This window comes from Balaenoptera ricei, chromosome 11 (genome assembly GCF_028023285.1).
Source record: "Balaenoptera ricei isolate mBalRic1 chromosome 11, mBalRic1.hap2, whole genome shotgun sequence".
In the NCBI taxonomy this organism is placed as follows: domain Eukaryota; kingdom Metazoa; phylum Chordata; class Mammalia; order Artiodactyla; family Balaenopteridae; genus Balaenoptera; species Balaenoptera ricei.
Window position 1 is genome coordinate 52505893 of NC_082649.1, and position 24595 is coordinate 52530487.

At 40.5% G+C, this 24595-nt stretch overlaps 1 protein-coding gene across 2 annotated transcripts in view; it reads right to left on the bottom strand.

Moving 5' to 3' along the window:
- The window catches only part of GADL1 (glutamate decarboxylase like 1), a 187627-nt gene extending 165865 nt beyond the window's left edge, over nt 1-21762 (bottom strand). Inside the window, exon 1 of one of the 2 annotated variants that reach the window (XM_059937567.1) lies at nt 21429-21762. In XM_059937567.1, coding sequence (XP_059793550.1) covers nt 21429-21465 — 37 coding nt within the window. In that variant the 5' untranslated portion in view covers nt 21466-21762. Of the gene's footprint in view, nt 1-20985; nt 21135-21428 lie in introns of those variants that run through there. The other variant, XM_059937569.1, reaches the window with a different exon arrangement.
- Nucleotides 21763-24595: the final 2833 nt, after the last annotated feature.

Sequence of the window (24595 nt, forward strand, 5' to 3'; positions counted from 1 at the left end):
ATTTCCCACTAAGAAGCTCTTGGATGCTGAAATTCTTAGCACTGCACGAAGACTTGGCAGATGCTGGTGGAAACAAATATAAATCCAACTCTAATTTAATCAGTATTTTGCAGAGTTGATTTCTTACATTTAATTATCTGCTCTGACAATATGCACAGAAAGAACACTCTGGAATTTGGAATGGGGTAGGAGTTCTTGCCCCAAGTCTGGCTCTATATAGTTCTGTGGCTGCCAAGTAGTACTTTAACCTCTCTGGTTAAATGATGCTCTCAGTTAAATGGTGCTCTACAAGATGACTTGCCACCCTAGTCAGTGATTCTATGGCTAAAGCCCTTTTTTCAATTAAATTCCTATTCATGTAATTAACATAAATCACATTCCAGCATTTCTAAAAGCAATCCTCATCAATGCTCTGCAGAACTGTCAATTCCTATAATGTTTCAGGACCTCCATGGTAGTGGCTCAGGGGAGGAACTGATGGAGATGATAAGCAGGTGAGCCTGTTTTATCTCAAAAGCCTCTCTATACTGTTTTGCTTAAACAGAGCTCCTAGGCATGAATGAATGAAGGAACACTTTGGCTTCAAATTACAATATGACTGATGGACTTTTGGCAGCCATTACTTTCCCTTCTTTAAAAAGTGGAGAACTTATCTACTAAGCCTCTTGCCATGGGACACTTCATCAGCAGACCTGAGATCCAGCTTTACACACATTTGTCTTTGGCAACTGCACTCCCCCAAGACAGTGCCAGTGTCAAGGGCAGTCACTAAAGCAGCCAATTTCATTTGTTTCAAGGCTATTTGTAGCACAATTACATGTATGACCCTCAGGTATACTGAGAAAATATAGTACTGACATACCTCGGAGATATTGCTGGTTCAGTTCCAGACAACCACAATGAAGCGAATACCAAATAAGGCGAGTCATGCGAATTTTTTGGTTTCCCAGTGTGTATAAAAGTCATGTTTACCCTATACTCTAAACAAAGGGAGGATTTAGCAATATATTTTAGGCAACAAATGAAGTGTGAAAATTTAAGATCTGTCAGTGCTACAGCTACAGTTAAGTGTGCAATAGCATTATCTCTAAAGCAAACAAACAAAAACCCACTTAACTAAAAATACTTTATTGCTAAAAAATGTTAACCATCACCTGAGCCTTCAGTGAGTCCTAATCTTTTTGCTGGTGGAGGGTCTTGCCTGGATGTTGATGCTGCTGACTGATCAGGGCGGTGGCTGCTGAAGGTTGGGGAGGCTGCGGCAGTTTCTTAAAACAAGACAGCAGTGAAGTTTGCCACATCAATTGACTCTTCCTTTCATGAATGATTTCTCTATAGCATGCAGTGCTGTTTGATAGCATTTGACCCACAGCAGAACTTCTTTCAAAATTGGAGTCAAACCTCTCAAACCCTCAACTAAAGTTATTCTAAATCCTTTGTTGTCATTTCAGCAAGCTTCAAAGCATCTTCACCAGGAGTAGATTCCATCTCAAGAAACCACTTTCTTTGCTCAGCCATAAGAAGCAACTCCTCATCTGTTCAAGTTTTATCATGAGATGCAATAATTCAGTTCCATCTTCAGGCTCCACTTCTAATTCTAGTTCTCTTGCTGTTTCCACCACATCTGCAGTGACTTTCTCCACTGAAGTCTTGAACCCCTCAAAGTCACCCATGAGGGTCAGAATCAACTTCTTTCAAACTCCTGTTAATGTTGATATTTTGACCTCTTCCCATGAATCATGAATGTTCTTCATGGAATCTAGAATGGTGAATCCTTTCCAGAAGGTTTTTAATTGACTTTGCCCAGATCCATCAGAGGAATTCCTATCTATAGCCTTACTAAATGTATTTCTTAAATAATAAGACTTGAAAGTTGAAATGACTCCTTGATCCATGGGCTGCAGAATGGATGTTGTGTTAGCAGGCATGAAAACATCATTAATCTCTTTGTACATCTCCATCAAAGCTCTTGGGTAACTAGGTGCCTTGTCAATGAGCAGTAATATTTTGAAAGGAATCTTTTTTTCTGAGCAATAGGTCTCAATCATGGGCTTAAAACATTCAGTAAACCATGTTGCCAACAGATGTGCTGCATCCAAGCTTTTCTGTTCCATTCATAGAGCACAGGCAGGGTAGATTTAGCATAATTCCTAAGGGCCATTTTTCAAAATGGTAGATTTCAAAATGGTAAATGAGCATTGGTTTCAATGTAAAGTCACCAGCTGCATTAGCCCCAAACAAGAGAGTCAGCCTGTCCTTTGCAGCTCAGAAGTCAGGCATTGACTTTTTGCCTCTAGCTATAAAGCAGAAGGCTGCTTCATCTACATTGAAAATCTGTTACTTAGTGTAGCCACTTTTATTAATTATCTTATCTAGACTTTCAGGAGAACTTGCTGCAGCTTCTACATCAGTACTTGCTGCTTCACTTTGCACTTTGATGTTATGGAGACACTTCTTTCCTTAAACCTCATGAACCAACCTCTGCTAGCTTCAAACTTTTCTTCTGCAGCTTCCTTACCTCTCTCAGCCTTCCTAGAGTTAAGGAGAGTTAGGGCCTGGCTCTGGATGTGGCTTTGGCTTAAGGGAATGTTGTGTCTGGCTTGATCTTCTATCCAGTCCACTAACACTTTCTCCATATCAGCAAAAAGGCTGTTTTTCTTGTCATCCATGTGTTCACTGAGTAGCACTTTTAATTTCCTTCAAGAACTTTTCCTTTGCATTCAGAACTTGGCTAACTGTTTGGCACGAGAGGCCTAGCTTTTAGTCTGTCTGGGCTTTTGACATGCCTTCCTAAGCTTAATCATATCTATCTTTTGATTTAAAGTGAAAGACTTGGGGGGAGACCTTCAAGATGGTGGAAGAGTAAGACCTGGAGATCAACTTCCTCCCCACAAATACATCAGAAATACATATACATGTGGAACAACTCCTACAGAACACCTACTGAATGCTGGCAGAAGACCTCAGACTTCCCAAAAGGCAAGAAACTCCTCACGTACCTGGGTAGGGCAAAAGAAAAGAGAAAAAACAGACAAAAGAATAGGGACATGACCTGCACCTCTGGGAGGGAGCTGTGAAGGAGGAAAAGTTTCCACACACTAGGAAGCCCCTGCACTGGCGGAGACGGGGGGTGGGCAGGGGGGAAGCTTCAGAGCCACAGAGGAGAGCGCAGCAATAGGGGTGCAGAGGGCAAAGCAGAGAGATTCCCTCACAGAGGATCGGTGCCTACCAGCACTCACCAGAATGAGAGGCTTGTCTGCTCACCTGCCGGGGCGGGTGGGGCCTGGGAGCTGAGGCTCGGGCTTCAGAGGTCAGACCCCAGGGAGAGGACTGGGGTTGGCTGCATGAACACAGCCTGAAGGGGGCTGTGCACCACAGCTAGCCAGGAGGGGGTCCGGGAAAAAGCCTGGACCTGCCTAAGAGGCAAGAGACCATTGTTTCGGAGTGCGTGAGGAGAGGGGATTCAGAGCACCACCTAAACAAGCTCCAGAGATGGGTGCGAGCCGTGGCTATCAGCGCGGACACCAGAGGCGGGCATGAGACACTAAGGCTGCTGCTGCAGCCACCAAGAAGCCTGTGTGCAAGCACAGGTCACTATCCACACCTCCCCTCCTGGGAGCCTGTGCAGCCCATCACTGCCAGGGTCCTGTGATCCAGGGACAACTTCCCCAGGAGAACACATGGTGCGCCTCAGGCTGTTGCAATATCATGCCGGCCTCTGCCACCACAGGCTCGCCCCGTATTCCGTACCTCTCCCTCCCCCTGGCCTGAGTGAGCCAGAGCCCCCTTATCAGCTGCTACTTTAACTCCGTCATGTCTGAGCAAAGAACAGACGCCCTCAGGCGACCTACACACAGCGGCGGGGCCAAATCCAAAGCTGAACCCCAGGAGCTGTGCGAACAAAGAAGAGAAAGGGAAATCTCTCCCAGCAGCCTCAGGAGCAGCAGATTAAATCTCCACAATCAACTTGATGTACCCTGCATCTGTGGAATACCTGAGTAGACAATGAATCATCCCAAAATTGAGATGGTAGACTTTGGGAGCAACTATATATATATTTTTCCTTTTTCTCTTTTTGTGAGTGTGTATGTGTATGATTCTTTGTGTGATTTTGTCTGTATAGCTTTGCTTTTACCATTTGTCCTAGGGTTCTGTCTGTCCATTTTTTTGTTTGTTTTTTTGTTTTTGTTTTTTTCTTGTTTCTTTTGTTTTTTGTTTTTAGTACAGCTTTAGAGCTTGTTATCATTGGTGGATTTGCTTTTTGGTTTGGTTGCTCTCTTCTTTCTATCTTTTTTAATTACTTTTAAATTTTTTTTATTTTTAAAAATTTTTTATTTTTTATTTCATTTTATTTTTTTCTTTCTTTTTTTCTCCCTTTTCTTCTGAGCCATGCTTGGTGCTCCGGGCAGGTGTCAGGCCTGTGCCTCCGAGGTGGGAGAGCCGAGTTCAGGACATTGGTCCACCAGAGACCTCCGGGCTCCACGTAATATCAAACGGCGAAAGCTCTCCCAAAGATCTCCATCTCAACGCTAAGACCCAGCTCCACTGAACGACCAGCAAGCTACACTGCAGGACACCCTATGCAAAACAACTACCAAGACAGGAACACAGCCCCATCCATTAGCAGAGAGGCTGCCTAAAATCATAATAAGGTCACAGACACTCCAAACACACCACCAGATGCGGTCCTGCACACCAGAAAGACAAGATCCAGCCTCATCCACCAGAACACAGGGACCAGTCCCCTCCACCAGGAAGCCTACACAACCCACTGAACCAACCTTAGCCACTGGGGGAAGACACCAAAAACAACGAACCTGCAGCCTGCAAAAAGGAGACCCAAACACAGTATGTTAAGCAAAATGAGAAGACAGACAAACATACAGCAGATGAAGGAGCAAAGTAAAAACACATCAGACCAAACAAATGAAGAGGAAATAGGCAGTGCACCTGAAAAAGAATTCAGAGTAATGATAGTAAAGATGATCCAACATCTTGGAAATAGAATGGAGAAAATAAAAGAAATGTTTAACAAAGACCTAGAAGAACTAAAGAGCAAGCAAACAATGATGAACAACACAATAAATGAAATTAAAATATACTCTAGAAGGAATCAATAGCAGAATAACTGAGGCAGAAGAACAGATAAGTGACCTGGAAGATAAAATAGCGGAAATAACTACTGCAGAGCAGAATAAAGAAAAAAGAATGAAAAGATTTGAGCACAGTCTCAGAGACCTCTGGGACAACACTAAACACAACAACATCTGAATTATAGGGGTCCCAGAAGGAGAAGAGAAATAGAAAGGGACTGAGAAAATATTTGAAGAGATTATAGTCGAAAATTTCCCTGACATGGGAAAGGAAATAGTCAACCAAGTCCAGGAAGCGCAGAGAGTCCCATACAGGATAAACCCAAAGAGAAACATGCTGAGACACATAGTAATCAAATTGGCAAAAATTAAAGACAAAGAAAAATTATTGAAAGCAGCAAGGGAAAAACAACAAATAACATAAAAAGGAACTCCCATAAGGTTAACAGCTGATTTCTCAGCAGAAGCTCTACAAGCCAGAAGGGAGTGGCAGGATATACTTAAAGTGATGAAAGGGAAGAACCTACAACCAAGATTACTCTACCCAGCAAAGATCTCATTCAGATTCGACAGAGAAATCAAAAGCTTTACAGACAAGCAAAAGCTAAGAGAATTCAGTGCCACCAAACCAGCTCTACAACAAATCTACAAACAATAAATGCTGGAGAGGGTGTGGAGAAAAGGGAACCCTCTTGCACTGTTGGTGGGAATGTAAATTGATACAGCCACCATGGAGAACAGTATGGAGTTTCCTTAAAAAACTAAAAATAGAACTACCATATGACCCAGCAATCCCAATACTGGGCATATACCCTGAGAAAACCATAATTCAAAAAGAGTCATGTACCACAATGTTCACTGCACCTCTATTTACAATAGCCAGGACATGGAAGCAACCTAAGTGTCCATCGACAGATGAATGGATAAAGAAGATGTGGCACATATATACAATGGAATATTACTCAGCCATAAAAAGAAACAAAATTGAGTTATTTGTAGTGAGGTAGATGGACCTAGAGTCTGTCATACAGAGTGAAGTTAAGTCAGAAAGAGAAAATCAAATACCGTATGCTAACACATATATATGGAATCTAAAAAAGAAAAAAGGTTATGAAGAACCTAGGAACCTATGAAGAACCTATGAAGAACCTATTCCTGGCAGGACAGGAATAAAGACACAGACAGAGAGAATGGACTTGAGGACATGGGGCGGGGGAAGGGTAAGCTGGGACGAAGTGAGAGAATGGCATGGTTTAATATATACTACCAAATGTAAAATAGATAGCTAGTGGGAAGCAGCCACATAGCACAGGGAGATCAGCTCAGTGCTTTGTGACCACCTAGAGGGGTGCCATAGGGAGGGTGGGAGGGAGACGCAAGAGGGAGGGGATATGGGGATATATGTATATGTATAGCTGATTTGCTTTGTTATAAAGCAGAAACTGACACACCATTGTAAAGCAATTATACTCCAATAAAGATGTTAAAAAAAATAAAATAAAGTGAAAGACTTGGGACTCTTCTTTTCACTTGAACACTTGGAGGCCATTGCAGGGTTATTAATGGCAGAAGTTCAGTATTGCTGTGTCTCAGGGAATAGGGAGGCCCAAGGAGAGGGAGAGAGATGGGGAAGAGCAGTCAGTGGAGCAGTCAGAACTCACACATTCATCAATTAAATTCACCATTTTATATGGGCATGGTTCCTGGTGCTGAAAAACAATTACAGTAGTAACTTCAAGGCCCATTAATCACAGATCACCATAAAATATATAATAATAATAATAGAAAATTTAAAAATATTGTGAGAGTTACCAAAATGTGATATAGAGACATAACATGAGAAAATACTGTTGGAAAAATGGCGCCCGTAGACTTGCTCAACACAGGGTTCCCACAAACCTTCAATTTGTAAAAAAACACAGTATCTGGGAAGTGCAATAAAGCAAAGTATAATAAAACAAGGTCTTCTTGTATCTTTATTTTGTTCTCTAATTGATCTTATCTTCCCCATGAGTCTCCACTGATGGAAGGAGTTGACAAAACTTCCTCTATTTAATCCAATCTGGTTAAAATGTGGTCAGCTATGATAAATTAATTAAACAGTCCCTTTAGGCAATGCTCAGTTTTACAATGCTCAATAAAAATGCTTGATCTCTCAGATTTTCACTCCCCTGTCTCCATATATTCTTTCTGGTGGCTTCTAGGTACATGGGGAGGAAAGCATTATGTTACTCAACTTCAGGATGGTGTAAGAGTGGTGGGGTCCTTGGCTCCGTGTAGGCTCCCAGGCACCTTTGTCTCTGGCAATCTCACTTATCTACATCTTTACTTCTCTCCCACCTGGCAGTCATGGATGAGGCATACTTGTGGTCTCTTCTCTCTCATCGTGGTCAGATACTGGGGTTGCTCCCTGGCTAAGACGGACTCACCTTGGCTGTTGGTAATGATACAGACCCCTCTGGGCTTATGCCACATTCTTCATCAGCTCCCTAATAGAGCAGATTTATCCTACTGTTTCTACCTTCATCCTCATCAGAGAGAGACCCTTGGGAGGATCAAGAGTACTCTATCCAGCTACCTTCCTCTGAGGAAAAGAGGGTCTTTCTGAGTCACCTCCACCTCCTGAAGAGCTAAGTCTAGCCTCTCTCTCTCTATCCACCTCAGTGAGCCATCACTTTTTGCTCTGAAGAGGTTGCAAGGTGGTCTCCTCCAAGAGAAGTTGGTAAAGATCTCTGTTGTTCAGTGTTTCCATTAAATTACCGTGTAAATGATCTACTGCCCCTCACTGTCCCTTGGCTTTGATCTCAAGTAACATGAAGTAGAGACAAGTCTTTCAGCACTGACCTATCTTGCTTCAATCTCTTTTTCTGTACCCATTAACTCTTCAGGTCTTAAGTGGAGATTTTTTCATTGAAGATTTTTACATTAAAAATTCTGTTTTTTGACCCTAGCTTTATGGATAACCTTTAAAGGTGCACAAGGGGATCTTCTCTGTACTATGGACAAAACCCCATGATTTTTGCCTCCTAGGTTTAGTAGATCATGTTCAAGGGGAAATACAAGAATTTAGAGGGGACTTCCCTGGCGGTCCAGGGGTTAAGACTCCATGCTTCCACTGCAGGGGGCACAATTTCCATCCCTGGTTGGGGAACTAAGATCCGCATGCTGTGTAGCGTGGCCAGAAAAAATTAAAAGAATATAGAAAGTCCTATCTGAAGGCAATAGTCTGTCCTGCAAAACTATTGTTTTGCTTTGAAACTCTTATTTTGACCATAGTAATCTAAACAGTAATTGTCTTTCTCTTTGCATTCTACCCGCAAAGGTCACAATCTCTCTCAGGCAGACATCAACTTGCAGAGAAGAGCAGGTACTCAGAAACAGCAGAAGAAAAGCACAGTAATACATTTTTGAAATATCATACACATGGAAATGCCCTAAAATTGGATTTTGGTGAAGGCTGCACAACTCTGTACATTTACTAAAAATTGAATTGCACAAACAGGTGAATTATATATGTAAAGACCTAAAGACCTATGTAAATCATACCTCAATAAAGCCCTTAAAAAATCATGTGCATTGTAAAGAGGAGTGAAGAACAGTTGCCCAGCCTCCTGTAAGCTGTACTACAGACCTCTTAGTAGTGAAACCAAGCAGGACCCTGTGGTGCTCCTGGGCATGGAAGCCTTTCTGTGCCCCCGTTCCTTGTTTATAGGGAAGAGACTCCAGCCTCCTTGACCTTCCCTGAGTTCCAAAGGGCAGATTCGAATAGTTGTCAATCAGGGAAGGAAGGGGATGGAGAGATAAGAGAGGAACAGCCAAGAAACAATAGTGCAGCCTTGGGGTAGGGTCCTGGTTCCACCTCAAGGGATACACAGAACAGTATCTTTGAGCTCTTTTTAGAACAAAAACCCCCAACAAATGGAAGATGGTAGCATTCTTCATTCCAGAGAAGACCACCTAAGGCCAGATTAAAGGAACCAGAGAACCTCATCAAGAGACCACCTGAGGCCAGATTAAAGGAGTGCAGGCACTGCACACACCCTAATCTTATCAGCAACCCCATACCCTTGAACTACTGCTATAAAACTCCTCACCAAATCCTCCCAGGTTGGGACACACAGTTTTCAAGGGTAAAACTTTGCCCACTGTGTCCCCTTTTGCCTGGCAAAGCAATAAAGTTATTCTTTTCTACTTCACCCAAAACTCTGTCTCTGAGATTCAATTCAGCACCAGTCCACAGAGGCCAAGTTTTCAGCATCAGTAGGGCAGCTGATGGGAGTAGTGTAAATAAAGCAAGTAAGGCAAGAACATGCAGGAATTGACCTTTTCATAAGGGTTAGAGACCAGTCATACTCCCAGTGCAGTTCAGTGAGTAGAAAGCTATAATTTTCCCTTAAACTGGGACTTACCAACTATGTTTACATGTGTATCTCTTGAGCAATAAAATGTTATCCGTTTCTTCAAATTGTAAGCATGAACTGTAATTATTCATGCATATGTTTACATAAAAATATGTTTTCATCTACAAACACTCTATATGGAAGCTTCTTATCTGGCAACATCGAACATCCAGAACTACACAAGAATACAAGAAATGCAAAATAAATAAATAGAACAATGTCAACGTGACAGGTACTTATAAACTCTTCTCATAGACCTCTTCACACCTCATTCAGAGGCAATCTGCTTTCTATCATGGACAATTCCAACCTTTTATAAGCTAAAAAAACCAAGATGAAATAATTGCCAAACTTGTTAAAAACAATAAACTGGAGTAAGTGCAGCAAATGGTGATTAAAAATGCTACTAAGATTTATTAGGAGAAAGAAAATGTAGCTGACACTCATGGGAAACCGTGATGAGGGAGACAGCAGCAGGATAAAAGAAGATGCTAGAATTCAAGAACAGCAATCTGACATAGTTCAATGAAGGGACAAAGAAACAGGTGGACACATCTCAGCTCCTGAGAATGTTATAATATTATTCAGTGCTCACAATGGCAATGCCAAAATACACAAAGAAGGTTAAATTGTTCAGGGAGGCAAGTGAGTTCTTAAATTATTTTATAAATTTTTCTATCCTTAAAAGTATTTTTGTTTGTTTGTTTTTAAATTGGGTATTCCTTTTTTGTTGTGGTAACAAAACACATAGCATAAAATTTACCATCCTAATCATTTTTAATTATACAGCTCACTATGTTAAGTATATTTACATTCTTGTGAAACAGATCTCCAGAATTTTTCATCTTGAAAAACTGAAACTCTATGCCCATTAAATACTTCCCATTCCCTCTATTCCCCCAGCCATTGGTAACCACCATTCTACTTTCCATTTCATATAAGTGGAATTATACAGTATTTGTTCGTGCCCGGCTTCTTTCACTTAGCATAATGTCCTTAAGGTTCATACATGTTGGAGCACGTGACACGATTTCTATCATTTTTAAGGTTAAATAATATTCTCTTGAATGTATATAGCATATTTTGTATATCCATTCATCCACTGATGGATATTTGGGTTGCTTCCACCTGTTGGCTATTGTGAATAGTGCTGCTATAAACATGGGCATCTCTTTAAGACCTTGTTTTCAATTATTTGGGATACTTATCCAGAAGTGGAATTACTGGTAGTTTCATTTTTCATTTTTTGAGAAACCTCCCTACTGTTTTGCACAGCAGTTACACCATTTTACAATCCAACCAACAGTGTACAAGAGTTTATAAAAAACTGCCCCATAATGCTCCCAAATTACTAATACTTGAAATAATTAGTAAATGAGAGCATCAACTTTCAACCAATTCATTATAATGCCTAATGAAGTTAACGCAAGAATGGAGGAGTTGAATAGGAGAAACTTAATAAAATGTTTTATTGCCTAATAATAAAAAGCCTAAGAGATAAAATGATTTCATGGTTGTTTCTAGAATTTAAGGATCAGACTAATAAATGTAATTTAGCCAAAAGGACTGAGAAAGAGGAAGGGCTAGGGTGGTATAAACCAGAGTTCAAAAGAAGGCAATCTTCAAGGAAAATGTTAAACCATGAGCACAAAAGCAGCAAAATCCAGATTGTGGGGGATTCTATAGACCAAATGGCCCATGTTCTTCAACAGATAAATTATTTGAATAGAAAAGGACAGTACATCTATAAATTAAAAGATCTATCACAATTTTTTAAATGGGTAGGACTAAATTGTTAGGTCTAGAAATGCATATTTGGTTGGTTAAACTATGAAAAATGTAAAAATCAGGTTAATGGTTCCTTACAGGGGAAGGAAAGGGCTATGTCTTAGTATGTGTGACCTCAGGACACTGGTAAAATTATACTTCTTCATCTGGGTGGTGGTTCCAAGTGTACAAAATGACAGCTAGGTGTTCTATATAATCAGTCCCTCATAATCCAAAAGGAAGTCTAATGAACACAGTCTGGAGAACAATCATCGTGGAGTTCCAGTCTCTCAGGGACCATCAGAAGCTCAAGGTGAAAAGAAAGTGGGAGGGGCCAGAAGGACTGAGATGGATCCATGAGTGTTGGAGCAAATTTAATGGGAGGGATCCTGTGTCTGAGACATTATTTCCTTTCAGGTATTTTTCCCTTTCCATATCCCTTCTACCACAATGGGGTGGAATAGGGGTACCATCTTCAAATGAAGAGGTCAGGACCTCTAGAGAAGGAGTGTAGCAGAGCTGGATAACAGGGAAGGGATGAGGTCCCCCATACTCAGCAAGGTTATAAGAGTGTTTGGGAGGGAAAAACCTAAAAAATTAGGTAGGGATTTCCTTCAAGACTGAAAGAGTTCTCCACATGGAAGAGAAAAGAGATGCTGCTGACAGAACCTGGAAAAAGAGGCCCAGGACCTACCTCTCAGTCAGAAGCCTGAAGAAGCAATGAGAATTAGAAAGGAAACAATATCATGATGTCACCAGGGATGCTGTAGAAGCGGCATTGTGATTTCTGTGAAGTACATATTGATAAACATAAAAGGTTAAGAATACTAATTCTTCCAATCCATGAACACGGTGTATCTTTCCATCTGTTTGTGTCATCTTCAATTTCTTTCATCAACATCTTATAGTTTCCCAAGTACAGGTGTTTTGTCTCCTTAGGTAGGTATATTCCTAGGTATTTTATCCATTTGAATGTGATTGTAAATGGGATTTTTTCCTTAATTTCTCTTTCTGATGGTTCATTATTAGTGTATAGAAATGTAACAGATTTCTACATATTGATTTTGTGTTCTGCATCTTTAGTGAATTCACTGATGAGATCTAGTAGTTTTCTAGTGGCATCTTTAGGATTTCTATGTATAGTGTCGTGTCATCTACAAACAGTGATAGTTTTATCTCTTCCTTTTTAATCTGGATTCCTTTTATTTCTTTTTCATGTCTGCTTACTGTGGCTAGGACTTCCAATACTATGTGAAAATGACAGTACTACCCAAGGCAGTCTACAGATTCAATGCAATCCCTACCAAAATATCAAAGGCATTTTTCACAGAAATAGAACAAATAATTTTAAATAATTTTAAAATAGAAACACAAAAGACTCTGAATAGTCAAAACAATCTTGAGAACTGAAGGAACCATACTCCCTGACTTCAGACTATATTAAAAAACTACAGTAATCAAAACAGTATGGTCCTGGCACAAAAACAGACACAGATCAATGAAACGGAATAGAAAGCCCAGAAATAAACCCATGCACCTATGGTCAACTAATCTATGACAAAGGAGGCAAGAATATCCAATGGGGAAAAGACAGTCTCTTCAATAAGTGGTGCTGAGAAAACTGGACACCTACAGGTAAAAGAATGAAATTAGAACATTCTCTAACACCATATACAAAAATAAGCTCAAAATGAATTAAAGACTTAAATGTAAGACTGGAAACCATAAAACTTTAAAAAAATGGGAGGAACACTCTGACATAAATCACAGGAATATTTTTTTGGATCTGCCTCCTAAAGCAAAGGAATAAAAGCAAAAATAAACAAATGGGACTTAATTAAACTTAAAAGCTTTTGCACAGCAAAGGAAACTATTGACAAAATGAAAAGACAATCTACTGAGTGGAAAAAAATGTTTGCAAATGATATGAATGATAAGAGGTTAATATCCAAAATATATAAATAACTCATACAACTCAACATCAAAAAACCAAACAACCCAATTAAAAAATGGGCAGAGCACCTGAATAGACATTTTTTCCCAAAGAAGACATACAGATGGCCAACAGGCACATGAGAAGATGCTTAACCTTGTTAATCATCAGAGAAATGCAAATTAAAACCAAAATGAGATATCACCTCACACCTGTCAAAATGGCTATCATCAAAAAGAACACAAATAACAAATGTTGGTAAGGATGTGCAGAAAAGAGAACCTTAACATTTAGAGAAGAGCTAACACCCATCCTTCTCAAACTCTTCCAAAAAATTGCAGAGGAAGGAACGCTTCCATACTCATTCTATGAGGCCACCATCACCCTGATACCCAAACCAGACAAAGTTACTTCAACAAAAGAAAGTTACAGACCAATATCACTGATGAATATAGATGCAAAAATCCTCAGCAAAATACTAGCAAACAGAATCCAACAACACATTAAAAAGATGATACACCATGATCAAGTGGTATTTACCCCAGGGATGCAAGGATTCTTCAATACAAGCAAATCAATCAATGTGATACATCATATTAACAAAATGAAGAATAAAAACTATATGATCATCTCAATAGATGAAGAAAAAGCTTTTGACAAAATCCAACACCCATTTATGATAAAAACTCTCCAGAAAGTGGGCATAGAGGGAACCTACCACAACATAATAAAGGCCATATATGACAAACCCAAATCAAATATCATTCTCAAGGGTGAAAAATTGAAAGCATTTCGTCTAAGATCAGGAACAAGACAAGGATGTCCACTCTCGCCACTATTATTCAACATAGTTTTGGAAGTCCTAGCCACAGCAATCAGAGAAGAAAAAGAAATAAAAGGAATACAAATTGGAAAAGAAGAAGTAAAACTGTCACTGTTTGCAAATGACATGATACTATACATAGAGAATCCTAAAGATGCCACCAGAAAACTACTAGAGCTAATCAATGAATTTGGTAAAGCTGCAGGATACAAAGTTAATGCACAGAAATCTCTTGCATTCCTATACACTAATGATCAAAAATTTGCAAGAGAGATTAAGGAAACAATCCCACTCACCATTGCAACAAAAGAATAAAATACCTAGGAATAAACCTACCTAAGGAGGTAAAAGACCTGCACTCAGAAAACTATAAGACACTGATGAAAGAAATCAAAGATGACAAACAGATGGAGAGATATACCATGTTCTTGGATTGGAAGAATCAATATTGTGAAAATGACTATACTACCCAAGGCAATCTACAGATTCAATGCCACCCCTATCAAATTACCAATGCTATTTTTACAGAACCAGAAAAAAAATCTTAAAATCTGTATGGAGACACAAAAGACCCTGAATAGCCAAAGCAATCTTGAGGGAAAAAAACAGAGCTGGAGGAATCAGACTCCCTTACTTCAGACTATACTACAAAGCTCCAGTAATCAAGACAATACGGTACTTGCACAAAAACAGAAATACAGATCAATGGAACAGAATAGAAAGCCCAGAAATAAACCCACGCACCTATGGTCAACTAATCTATGAAAAAGGAGGAAAGGATATACAATGGAGAAAAGACAGTCTCTTCAGTAAGTGCTAGGAAAACTGGACAGCTACATGTAAAAGAATGAAATTAGAACACTCCCTAACACCATACACAGAAGTAAAGTCAAAATGGATTAAAGATCTAAATGTAAGGCCAAACACTATAAAACTCTTAGAGGAAAACATAGGAAGAACACTCTTTGACATAAATCACAGCAAGATCTTTTTTAACCCACCTCCTAGAGTAATGGAAATAAAAACAAAAATAAACAAATGTGACCTAATGAAACTTAAAAGCTTTTGCAGAGCAAAGGAAACTATAAACAAGATGAAAAGACCACCCTCAGAATGGGAGAAAATATTTGCAAGTGAATCAACAGACAAAGGATTATTCTCCAAACTATATAAATAGCTCAATATTAAAAAAACAAACAACCCAATCAAAAAATGGGCAGAAGACCTATATAGACATTTCCCCAAAGAAGACATAGATGGCCAAGAAGCACATGAAAAGCTGCTCAACATCACTAATTATTAGAGAAATGCAAATCAAAACTACAATGAGGTATCACCTCACACTGGTCAGAATGGCCATCATCAGAACATCTACAAACAACAAATGCTGGAGAGGGTGTGGAGAAAAGGGAACCTTCTTACACTGTTGGTGGGAATGTGAATTGAGACAGCCACAATGGAGAACAGCATGCAGGTTCCTTAAAAAACTAAAAATAGAATTACCATACGACCCAGCAATCTCACTACTGGGCATATATACTCAGAGAAAACCATAATTCAAAAAGACACATGCACCCCAATGTTCACTGCAGCACTACTTACAATAGCCAGGTCATGGAAGCAACCTAAATGTCCATCGACAGACAAATGGATAAAGAAGATGTGGTACATATATGCAATGGAATATTACTCAGCCATAAAAAGGAATGAAATTGGGTCATTTGTAGAGACGTGGATGGACCTAGAGACTGTCATACAGAGAAAAACAAATATCGTTTATTAACACATATATGTGGAATCTGGAAAAATGGTATAGATGAACCGGTTTGCAAGGCAGAAATAGAGACACAGATGTAGAGAACAAACGTATGGGCACCAAGGCGAGAAAGCAGGGGGTGGTGGTGGTGGTGGTGGTGGTGTGATGAATTGGGAGATTGGGATTGACATGTATACACTAATATGTATAAAATAGGTAACTAATAAGAACCTGCTGTATTAAAAAAATGAAATTAAAGAAAAAAAAGAGAAAACCCTTTTACACTGTTGGTGGGAATGTAAATTGGTGGAGCCACTGTGGAAAACAGAATGGAGGTTTCTCAAAAAACTAAAAATAGAACTACCACATGACCCAGCAATTCCACTCCTGGGTATATATTAAAAAATAATGAAGACACTAATTTGGAAAGATACATGCACCCCAATGTTCATAGCAGCATTATTTACAAGTGCCAATTATGGAAGCAACCTAAGTGTCCATCAACAGATGAATGGATAAAGGAGATGTAATATATATATATGGATATATGTGCATATATATATGGGTATATATACATGGGGGTAGGGGATTAAGAGATACAACCTACTATATATAAAATAAATAAGCTAAAACGATATACTGTACAACATGGGGAGTACAGCCAATGTTTTATAATAACTATAAATGGAATATAACCTTTAAAAATTGTGTATCACTATTTTGTACACCTGAAACTTATGTAGTATTGTACCGCAACTATATCTCAATTTAAAAATTTAAAAATATGTAAGGTTAAAACTTACTCATTCACAACTCTATTCCCAAAGAATGGTGACTTTAAAAAAAAAAAAAAAAAAAAAGGGAAGAGACCACCCTGCTTTACAAAGTTCCTGTTCCTGGAACTAACTCTGCAAACAAAGAAAGTATACAACTGGTAGCCACCATGAAAGCACCTCAAGTACATACACAAAACAATTAGGGAACACTTACTAACTAGTTATTCATGAACTGTCCTAACATCTTTATACAACAAAGGAAGGAAAGCCTAGGGCAGAGGGGAGATTAAAAGTTAACTATGATTTGCAGCAAAGCAATGTATTCAACAAGAAGACATGTTGGAAAATTAGTATCTTTTGTCCTTGGCATTGAGTCATTGGTATTCTTTTTCCTACTTTGGGTTTCTTTTTCAATTGCTCATCTCTTTAAAATCAATTATGCTACTTTGTAACCCTGAGATGCTGAAACTTATTTAAATGTTCAAAACAGTTAGGCAGACAAATTTGGAAAATCAGTTGAGAAGACAACTTAAGTGTCCAGTGACAGGGGATTAGGTGATGCAGTGTAAGTGATCTATGATATTGTTTTATAGTACATAGTTCTTGTATTGTGTTTCTTCCTTAAAAGAGAAAGCAAGTTTATTACATAAGAATCAGAAACATAAACAAGCAAAAAAAAAAAAAAAAATCCATCATCCCATCTACCCAGAGGCAACACCTATTAATCCTTTGTTATCTCTCCATCTAGATCCTCTTGCAACATATAATCATTTTCCAAAAGCAGAATGCCTTCACATAGCATTTGATAGCCTTCCACAATTTATTTAAGCCATCCAGAAAAGGATATTTATATGTTTTAAATAACACCCTATTGTTTGGCATGTAAATACTTATAAATTTTCACTATTATAAACAACTTGTAGAAGGAAAAAGTGAATACGAATTCAAAACTTAATGCAGAAAACAAGGACTAAAGTATTTCAGGAATCACACATTGTTACCTCCCATCACTTTCTTATTCATTCATGCAATTCTTTATTCAACAAACGTATGTTGAATATATGTACCTACGCTGTGCCAGGCACTTAGCTACGTGCTGGGGATCCAGTAAATAGAAAGATGTGGCCCATGCCCTATGGATTTTATGTAAGAAACAGAGATATACAAAAACAATTAGAAAACACTTTGAAAAGTGTTAAGATACGGACAAAACAGGGTTTACCAAATTACACTAGAAAAATCAGTGAGCAAGAATCAAAGTCTTGAAAGTCGATGGTGAGGGTAACTCCACGGTGCCATGGACCAAACTGCTTTCTGAAAATCACTCTCCCACAATTCACCTGGACTCCCAACGCATCTTTCTGTTTTAATATATAAATTAACTTCTCCTCAGTCTTTCCCCAAAATGAAAGCCCCAGTTGCAGACACAGCAGCCAAAGCACATACACACGCACACAGCCATCTGTGGCTGATCACACATCTGGCAGGCTTCCTGCATCAGTAGGTAGATTGTGCCCGGTAGTGTCATATAGTTGAATGGACGTCACGTTAGCCCTACCTTTCTGGGGAGCTGTGTGTTGCTCACACATTCCAATGACCTCATTAAACTCTACATCCAATTTTCTGGATATAATAAGTTTATGGGGAGCCTGCTACTTGCCAGACACTCTGTATATTAGTGCTAATGTTCACAATAATTCTAAATAGTGGATTTTTTAATCTCTATTTTACAGATGAAGAAACTGAGACTCACAGAGTTTTAACCATGTATCGAGAGATACACATCAGAGCAGGCTGAAGCCAGAGTATTCGCTGTGCATCTTTCTCCTTCTTCTGTTCCCACAGTTCGCCACAGAGAACAGCTCTGCTCCACTGTGGGTCAGCCTGCTCCCAGCCTTCTGTTTTTATTTTATTTTATATTGGGGTATAGTTGATTGACAATGTTGTGTTAGTTTCAGGTGTACAGCAAAGTGGTTCTGTTATCCATATACATGTATCCATTCTTTTTCAAATTCTTTTCCCATTTAGGTTGTTAAATAATATTGAGCAGAGTTCAGGGCACTGCCTTCTAATGTGGCCCCATCTGCTGCAGCCTGAGAAAGAAGGGACCCCTGGCCCACCTGCTCCAGAGAAGGGCTTTAGAGACTCTCCCATGGGGCACTGCCTTCTCCCTCAGAAAGGCCAAGCTGTCCTTTATTCCTAGCAACCAGAGGGTTCCTGCCCCAGGGGCAAAGCACAGGTCCCTACCCTGGCCAGAGGGGCAGAAGGAGCTTCCACTTCCAGCCCTTTGACTACTGATGGTCTTTCCTCCCATTTTCCCACCCAAAGGAAGCGGGAAGAATGCTGCTCTCACTTCAATCAGCTTAGAGCCACCTTCCAGGGGCCTCTCCAGCATTCTACCTGTGGTCCCTGAATAGGGTGGCAGAGGATGCTGTGGGCCACCTGTGGACATTCAACATTGTGGTCCAGCAGGAGGCAGCACAGGCCCTGGGTTAGGTGTTTGGGGCATGTGAACACTCAAGGCTGACAGTCACCCTCTCAGAGCCTCGGTTTTATAAAAAAAATATTAATAATAATAATAATAAAAGCAGATAGTGATAGTTCTCCTAGCTAGTGAGGGTTCGAGAAGCTGGTGCTTGTAGCTCAGCATAGCAGGTAAGTAAGTGTTCAATAAATGTGAGCACTTCTTATCCTAAACGAGGGATCAGCCACTGGGTGATACATTTTACCTGCAGTGGATTTCATTTAAATTATGATCAAAAGGAGTAAATAAAAAGTGAAAAGTTTACAGACAGAAAGAAAACGAAGCAATATAGAGGAGGCCAAAAAAATTACACAGAAATTTTGTTCCTGAATATCATGGTTTCAATTTTATTCCAACATACCAGACTTACAACAGGCTATAAAAGTCAGATTTTCAATAGAAAAAGTTTCTGTCCCCTGCTATTAAAACTTAAAATTTTCTTCCATTTTAAAAGTGTTTCAACAAGAATCAAAGCTGCATAAAATAAAAACGATGACTTTGCAGGCCAAAATTATATGGAAGGTTTGTGTTATGATTTCAAACCGAAAGGAAAAATATGATTTGAGTCCAAATAATTCTTTATTTCTAACGGTATTAAAATTTGAATCTGGTATAATTAATTGCCTAAATTTCTCTGGGATGTACTACGGGCAGATTATAAACTGGATCAAAACATGAGAAGTAGAATAAGAATTCTTTATCTGCAACAGGATTCCCTATGACGTTCTTCCATAATGTATAGTCTGTAACAGATACTCAACCAGAGAGCTTGTTCAACACAGGCATGTCATTTAACATACTCACCACATGTCACTTTCACAATCTTGTCAAACATACTTGGAAATTTACTAAGTCTGACAGATACATATCCAGTCCTCTTTTAAGATGTCATAGCAAACATTTGGCACAATTAGGTGTTATTGGACATGTTATCACCTTGTCACCTGCTCAAGGATAACCAGACTGACAGCAGCCTAAGCCTTTTGGTATCCTCTGAAATTCAGATTTAAGGTTAAACTCTGCACTTTGCTATTCACATATAGTAATTACTGAAGTCCTCACAAGTTACAGACATGCCTGGTTACAAGGACATATGCTTAATTTAGGAAGACTAGATACTTTTTTAAAAAAAGCTTTCTATCAGCGTTCTGAAGGGTTTGTGGCTTTAAAACAGGAATTAAGATTCCAAACAAAACAAACCAAACAAAAGAGTGCAGGGCTAAGGTAGTCAGATACAATTATCCTGACCATCCTTGTCTCACATAAAGAAGCCTGCCATATTATCAGGAAGTTTTAAAAAATTAGTCTTATGTATCAATCAGTTTTCAAATAACCATTTGTCTTAGATTATTACACTGTGCACAGTGATTCTTGCCTTACCAATTACTGTGCAAAATTCCTGGTCCGCAGGGAATCCTGGCCTGTGCACCTGCCTCACAAGCCCCCAGAGTTTCAACTTAAAAAGCAACTTCATTAAGTCGTGTTCAGTACAATCCGAAAGGGTTATTGATGCAAAGACGAGTTTATTCCTGGAGGAGCGATCCTCCTAAAAGGTCAACAACTAAGTAGCTATAGCAATAATGATGACCTTTCAGGGCAGGGCTTTTGAACCACAGGTAACCGGAGGCAGTTAAGGGGTCAAGTTTGAAATCTTTAGCAAACATGCAAATAGGTGAATAGGTGAATTTTGATGGGAAAAAAACGTTCAGAATATTTCATCACCCGTTCAAAGCAACCTGAGACATTTCCCTCGCAGAATCGTACAACCATTATTTCCCAGTAGAACTAAATGACACCCGAGTTCTGAAGTCAGTTTGGGGAATTCTGCTGCACGATGCCTTCTTTAAACGAGTAACGTCCCGGGTCCCCCACCCGCCAGGCTCCAATCCGAAGAACATGAGGGCATCACTCACTCTGTAAATGAAGTAGCCTCTTTAAACGCCTGTTTGTGGAGGCGGGGGTGGAGGGGTGTTGCTGGGTACATCCCAAAGTAGAAGCAAAATCATTCTTTAAAGGGAAGGAACTCCCACCGTGTCTAGAGAAAGCCGCGGCAGCGCACTGGTCAGTGAAATCAGCTCTGCATTTGATTTGACAAACCCGCAGAGCGTGGCACTGCGTTCCAAGAGCGGTTCTCTGCGCTTTAGAAAAGTTAACTTGTTTCATTCTAAAAAGAACCCCAAAAAGAGCAGAAAAGGAGCAAAATTGCAGAAAGACGAGGACTTCCTACCCACACCAGCCGCCCAACGGGGAAATAAATAACCCTCCTTCTGGTCCCCCTGATCACCGGCACCGGGAAGTTATACCCCGCGTGAGGCCGGTTAAGCACTAAGAGGCCGGGGCGCCTGCGAGTCGTTACCGTCCAGCGGGCGCTCGCGGTCTGGGTGGCAGCTCATCTCTGCTCCGGCTCCGGGCGGCCCGGGCGCGGCTCCCGCAGTTCAGGCGGCGGCTGCAGTTGCCGAGGCAGCGCCCGCCGTGGGGACCCGCAGGTGCGCGCGGCAGCCGCTGGGCGCTCGCCACCGCGTGGGGACGGATAGGGACGCGCTCGCGTTGCCTGCGCTCCGCAGCCCGAGGCCCCGGCGCCAGCCTCCTGCGGCCCGCGCCTCTCTATTAATACTTGGCGAGCTGCTGGCGGCCTGCCGCCCGCTTGACCAGGGGCCAGGATCCCTCTGCCAGAGCTGCGAAGGGCTGGGACACGGTGTGTGGGGGCGCGGGGCATTTGCCCAGGTGGGAACAGGCAGGGCGCACCCCCAGCAGCCCTTCAGGGTAGAGACTGGACACGAGGTTGGGTGAGTGAGCCTTGGCCTGTGACCTTCCCAGCGTCCAGTTTTGTGTAGTCACCACCTCGCTGGGTCTGATCTGGCCAGAGAAGCCCTAAGCTAAATCTGATGCCCGCTCCAGGCCACCAGCGCAGGGAACCTATTTTAGGGCAGCCGCGGTGAATAGGATCCGCTACCCATTCATTCAGGCCTGCCTTGACATTTAAGAGTTCCACAAGCGAATGCCTTGCCCCAGATCCCATTTCACCCTTTTGCCTCTGCAACACTACAAGTTTGGAGAAGGGAAGGCAGTCGGCACCTTGTTGTCCCGTGGTAAAGAGCAAAAAGAGGCGGTGAATTCGAAAGGGGCTCTATCTGTTTGGTCTTTAGACTCAAATGTTCACAACACTGTAATTGCTCCAGCAAGCCCCTGCAAGTTGGGCTTCAGCCATGTTCCTATTATAAATTTAAATTTAGTCAGCGAGGGCTGCTTTTTTGTCATCCCTCCAACAAGTTTTATGTTTAAATTCCCTACGAGCTTTTAACTGAGGCTGTTGAGATGATAGGAGCAATCGGTTAATACCATTTCAAAGCACACTGACGACAACTACCTTATAGAACTGCATTTGTAATCCACATTCTTCAAGGGGCTAAAAAAAAAAAAATCCTCGTTTACCTTCTTAGCAGGTGAACTATTTCCTCCGACTGCATAATTAAAGTCCATATCAGTGAAGACAGTGCAGCTCTTTTTTCTCAAATAAGAATTGATTTTTCCTAATACACATAAGACTAGAGTTATTAAAAATATTAAAGTTAAGACCCTGCAGACAAATTTTATGAAGTTTCTGAGACCACCCTCCCTCCATCTACTCTTTTGTAGGCAGTTTCACCAGATAAAGGACTGAGATCTAGTGATGGAAGCATAAATAAGAACTTCAGGAGTTAACCTTTGGTGACTCTATTAAAAAAATTTTAAAGGAGTATACACTCTGGCAAGTTTTTCATTTAATTTTTTTAGCTTTGTAGTAAGTGGACCCTCTCTACCCCAGCTCAGAACAGTGACCAGTGTCAGCCTCTGCTAAATTAAATACCTCTCTGTGTGAGGCAAACCAGGACCAACTGGGCCACAGTGGACTCTAGAAATGTCAATTTACAGACCTGTTCCCTCTCCCCTCCTGCGCCAACCAGGGAATATGCCATTTAAAATTTCTTAGATTGAAAGCCAGAAACTGCTCTAAAAGCTCACGTCTTAGTGGCTTAGCTCAGCTCTCGTATTTACTCTTATGACAAAGGCATTGTGTTACATTCCTTCTTGCTTTCATTCTTCAATTACTTGGCACTTCCTCTGTGCCAGTTACTAGGGATTTCAAGAAAAATCCTGCCCTCAGAATGCTGTAGTGTAGTTGAGAGAGACAGGCTTAGAACCAGCTACTTTTTCATCATCTGTTTCATGGTCTATGAAAGATATGGGGCACTGAGGAGCCACAGCTGAGGGGATGGCTAATTCTACTTGAAGGATTAAGAAATGTTTCTAACCAGTACTGACCATTTTCACTAATGATAGTAGCTATTATTTTTAAACATGTACTGTGAGCTAGGCACTCTGCTAAATGCTTTTCATACATTCCCTTCTATAATCCTTATATGAATGGGAATTATTATTACCCCCTTTTTACAGATGGAAACAGAGGCTCAGCTTTAGTAATTTTCCCAGAAACACAGAGGGGAAGCATTTCAGAACCATGATTAGAAGGCAGCTTTCTATAATTACAAAGCCTGTGCCCAGTGTCTACACTGGGTTGCACTGATTAGCAAAGATACTTTCCACAGTCTACGATAAGAGCTTTTCACCAAAACCTTTCAGGAAAATGGGTCCTTGGAAGGTACACAGACAGGCCGGCTGTTGTTGCAGGAAACTGGACTGCGCCCTGGCAGTCTTGGCTCCCTCACAGAGTAGCATCCACATTTCATAACAGGGTGGGACCCAAAAATTGGTCTTAAGAAAGAACTTGGGAATTGTTGTCCCAGGCAGGACTGCTGTGAGAACACCATTCATTCATTCATAAATCCATTCAACATTTGTTGAGCACTTACTCTATTACACACACTTTGCTGGAAGCTGATTTCATCTCAACAATAGATCCCCCTAGGAATGCTCCAAGGAATTAGGAATTTACATTGCGAGAAAGGAAAAAAAAAGTATCTTTAGACTCAGAGTTGGTTGGCCATTGGGCCAATTTACTGGAGGTTGAAAAACATCCCTTTTGCTGGACAGGAAGTGAGAGAGAAGAAAGAAGATCCTGAGCATCTATTCCAATGAGAAAACTTCCAACTTAGTCACACCTGCTCAAGGAGGCCCACAAGTTGTATTGGTCTAAAATTCTGGAGGCATGTTCAGCTCAGGGGCAGTAAAATGTAATGATTAGGAATCCAGCCTTTGTGTCAGACAAACACTACATTCAGATGCTGACCTGTCAGATCCTGGGTCAATGATGGTCCAATATGGTCAATCTAATACTGTCCAGTGAATGAGTAGTAACTTGGGCAAGTTTTACAACTAGCCTAAGGCTCCATTTTGTAAAATGGGATTAATAGTATAAACCCTATAGGATTTTTGCATGATAATCTTTGTATTGGTAAAGATGTATTTTCAGCTGCTAGTAGTAGAGACCCAAATTAGCAGTGATTTAAATAAATTAGATTATTTTTCTCCCTTAACATGAAGGTAGTAGAGTCAGATGGTCTATACTTGGTACTGAAGCTCCAT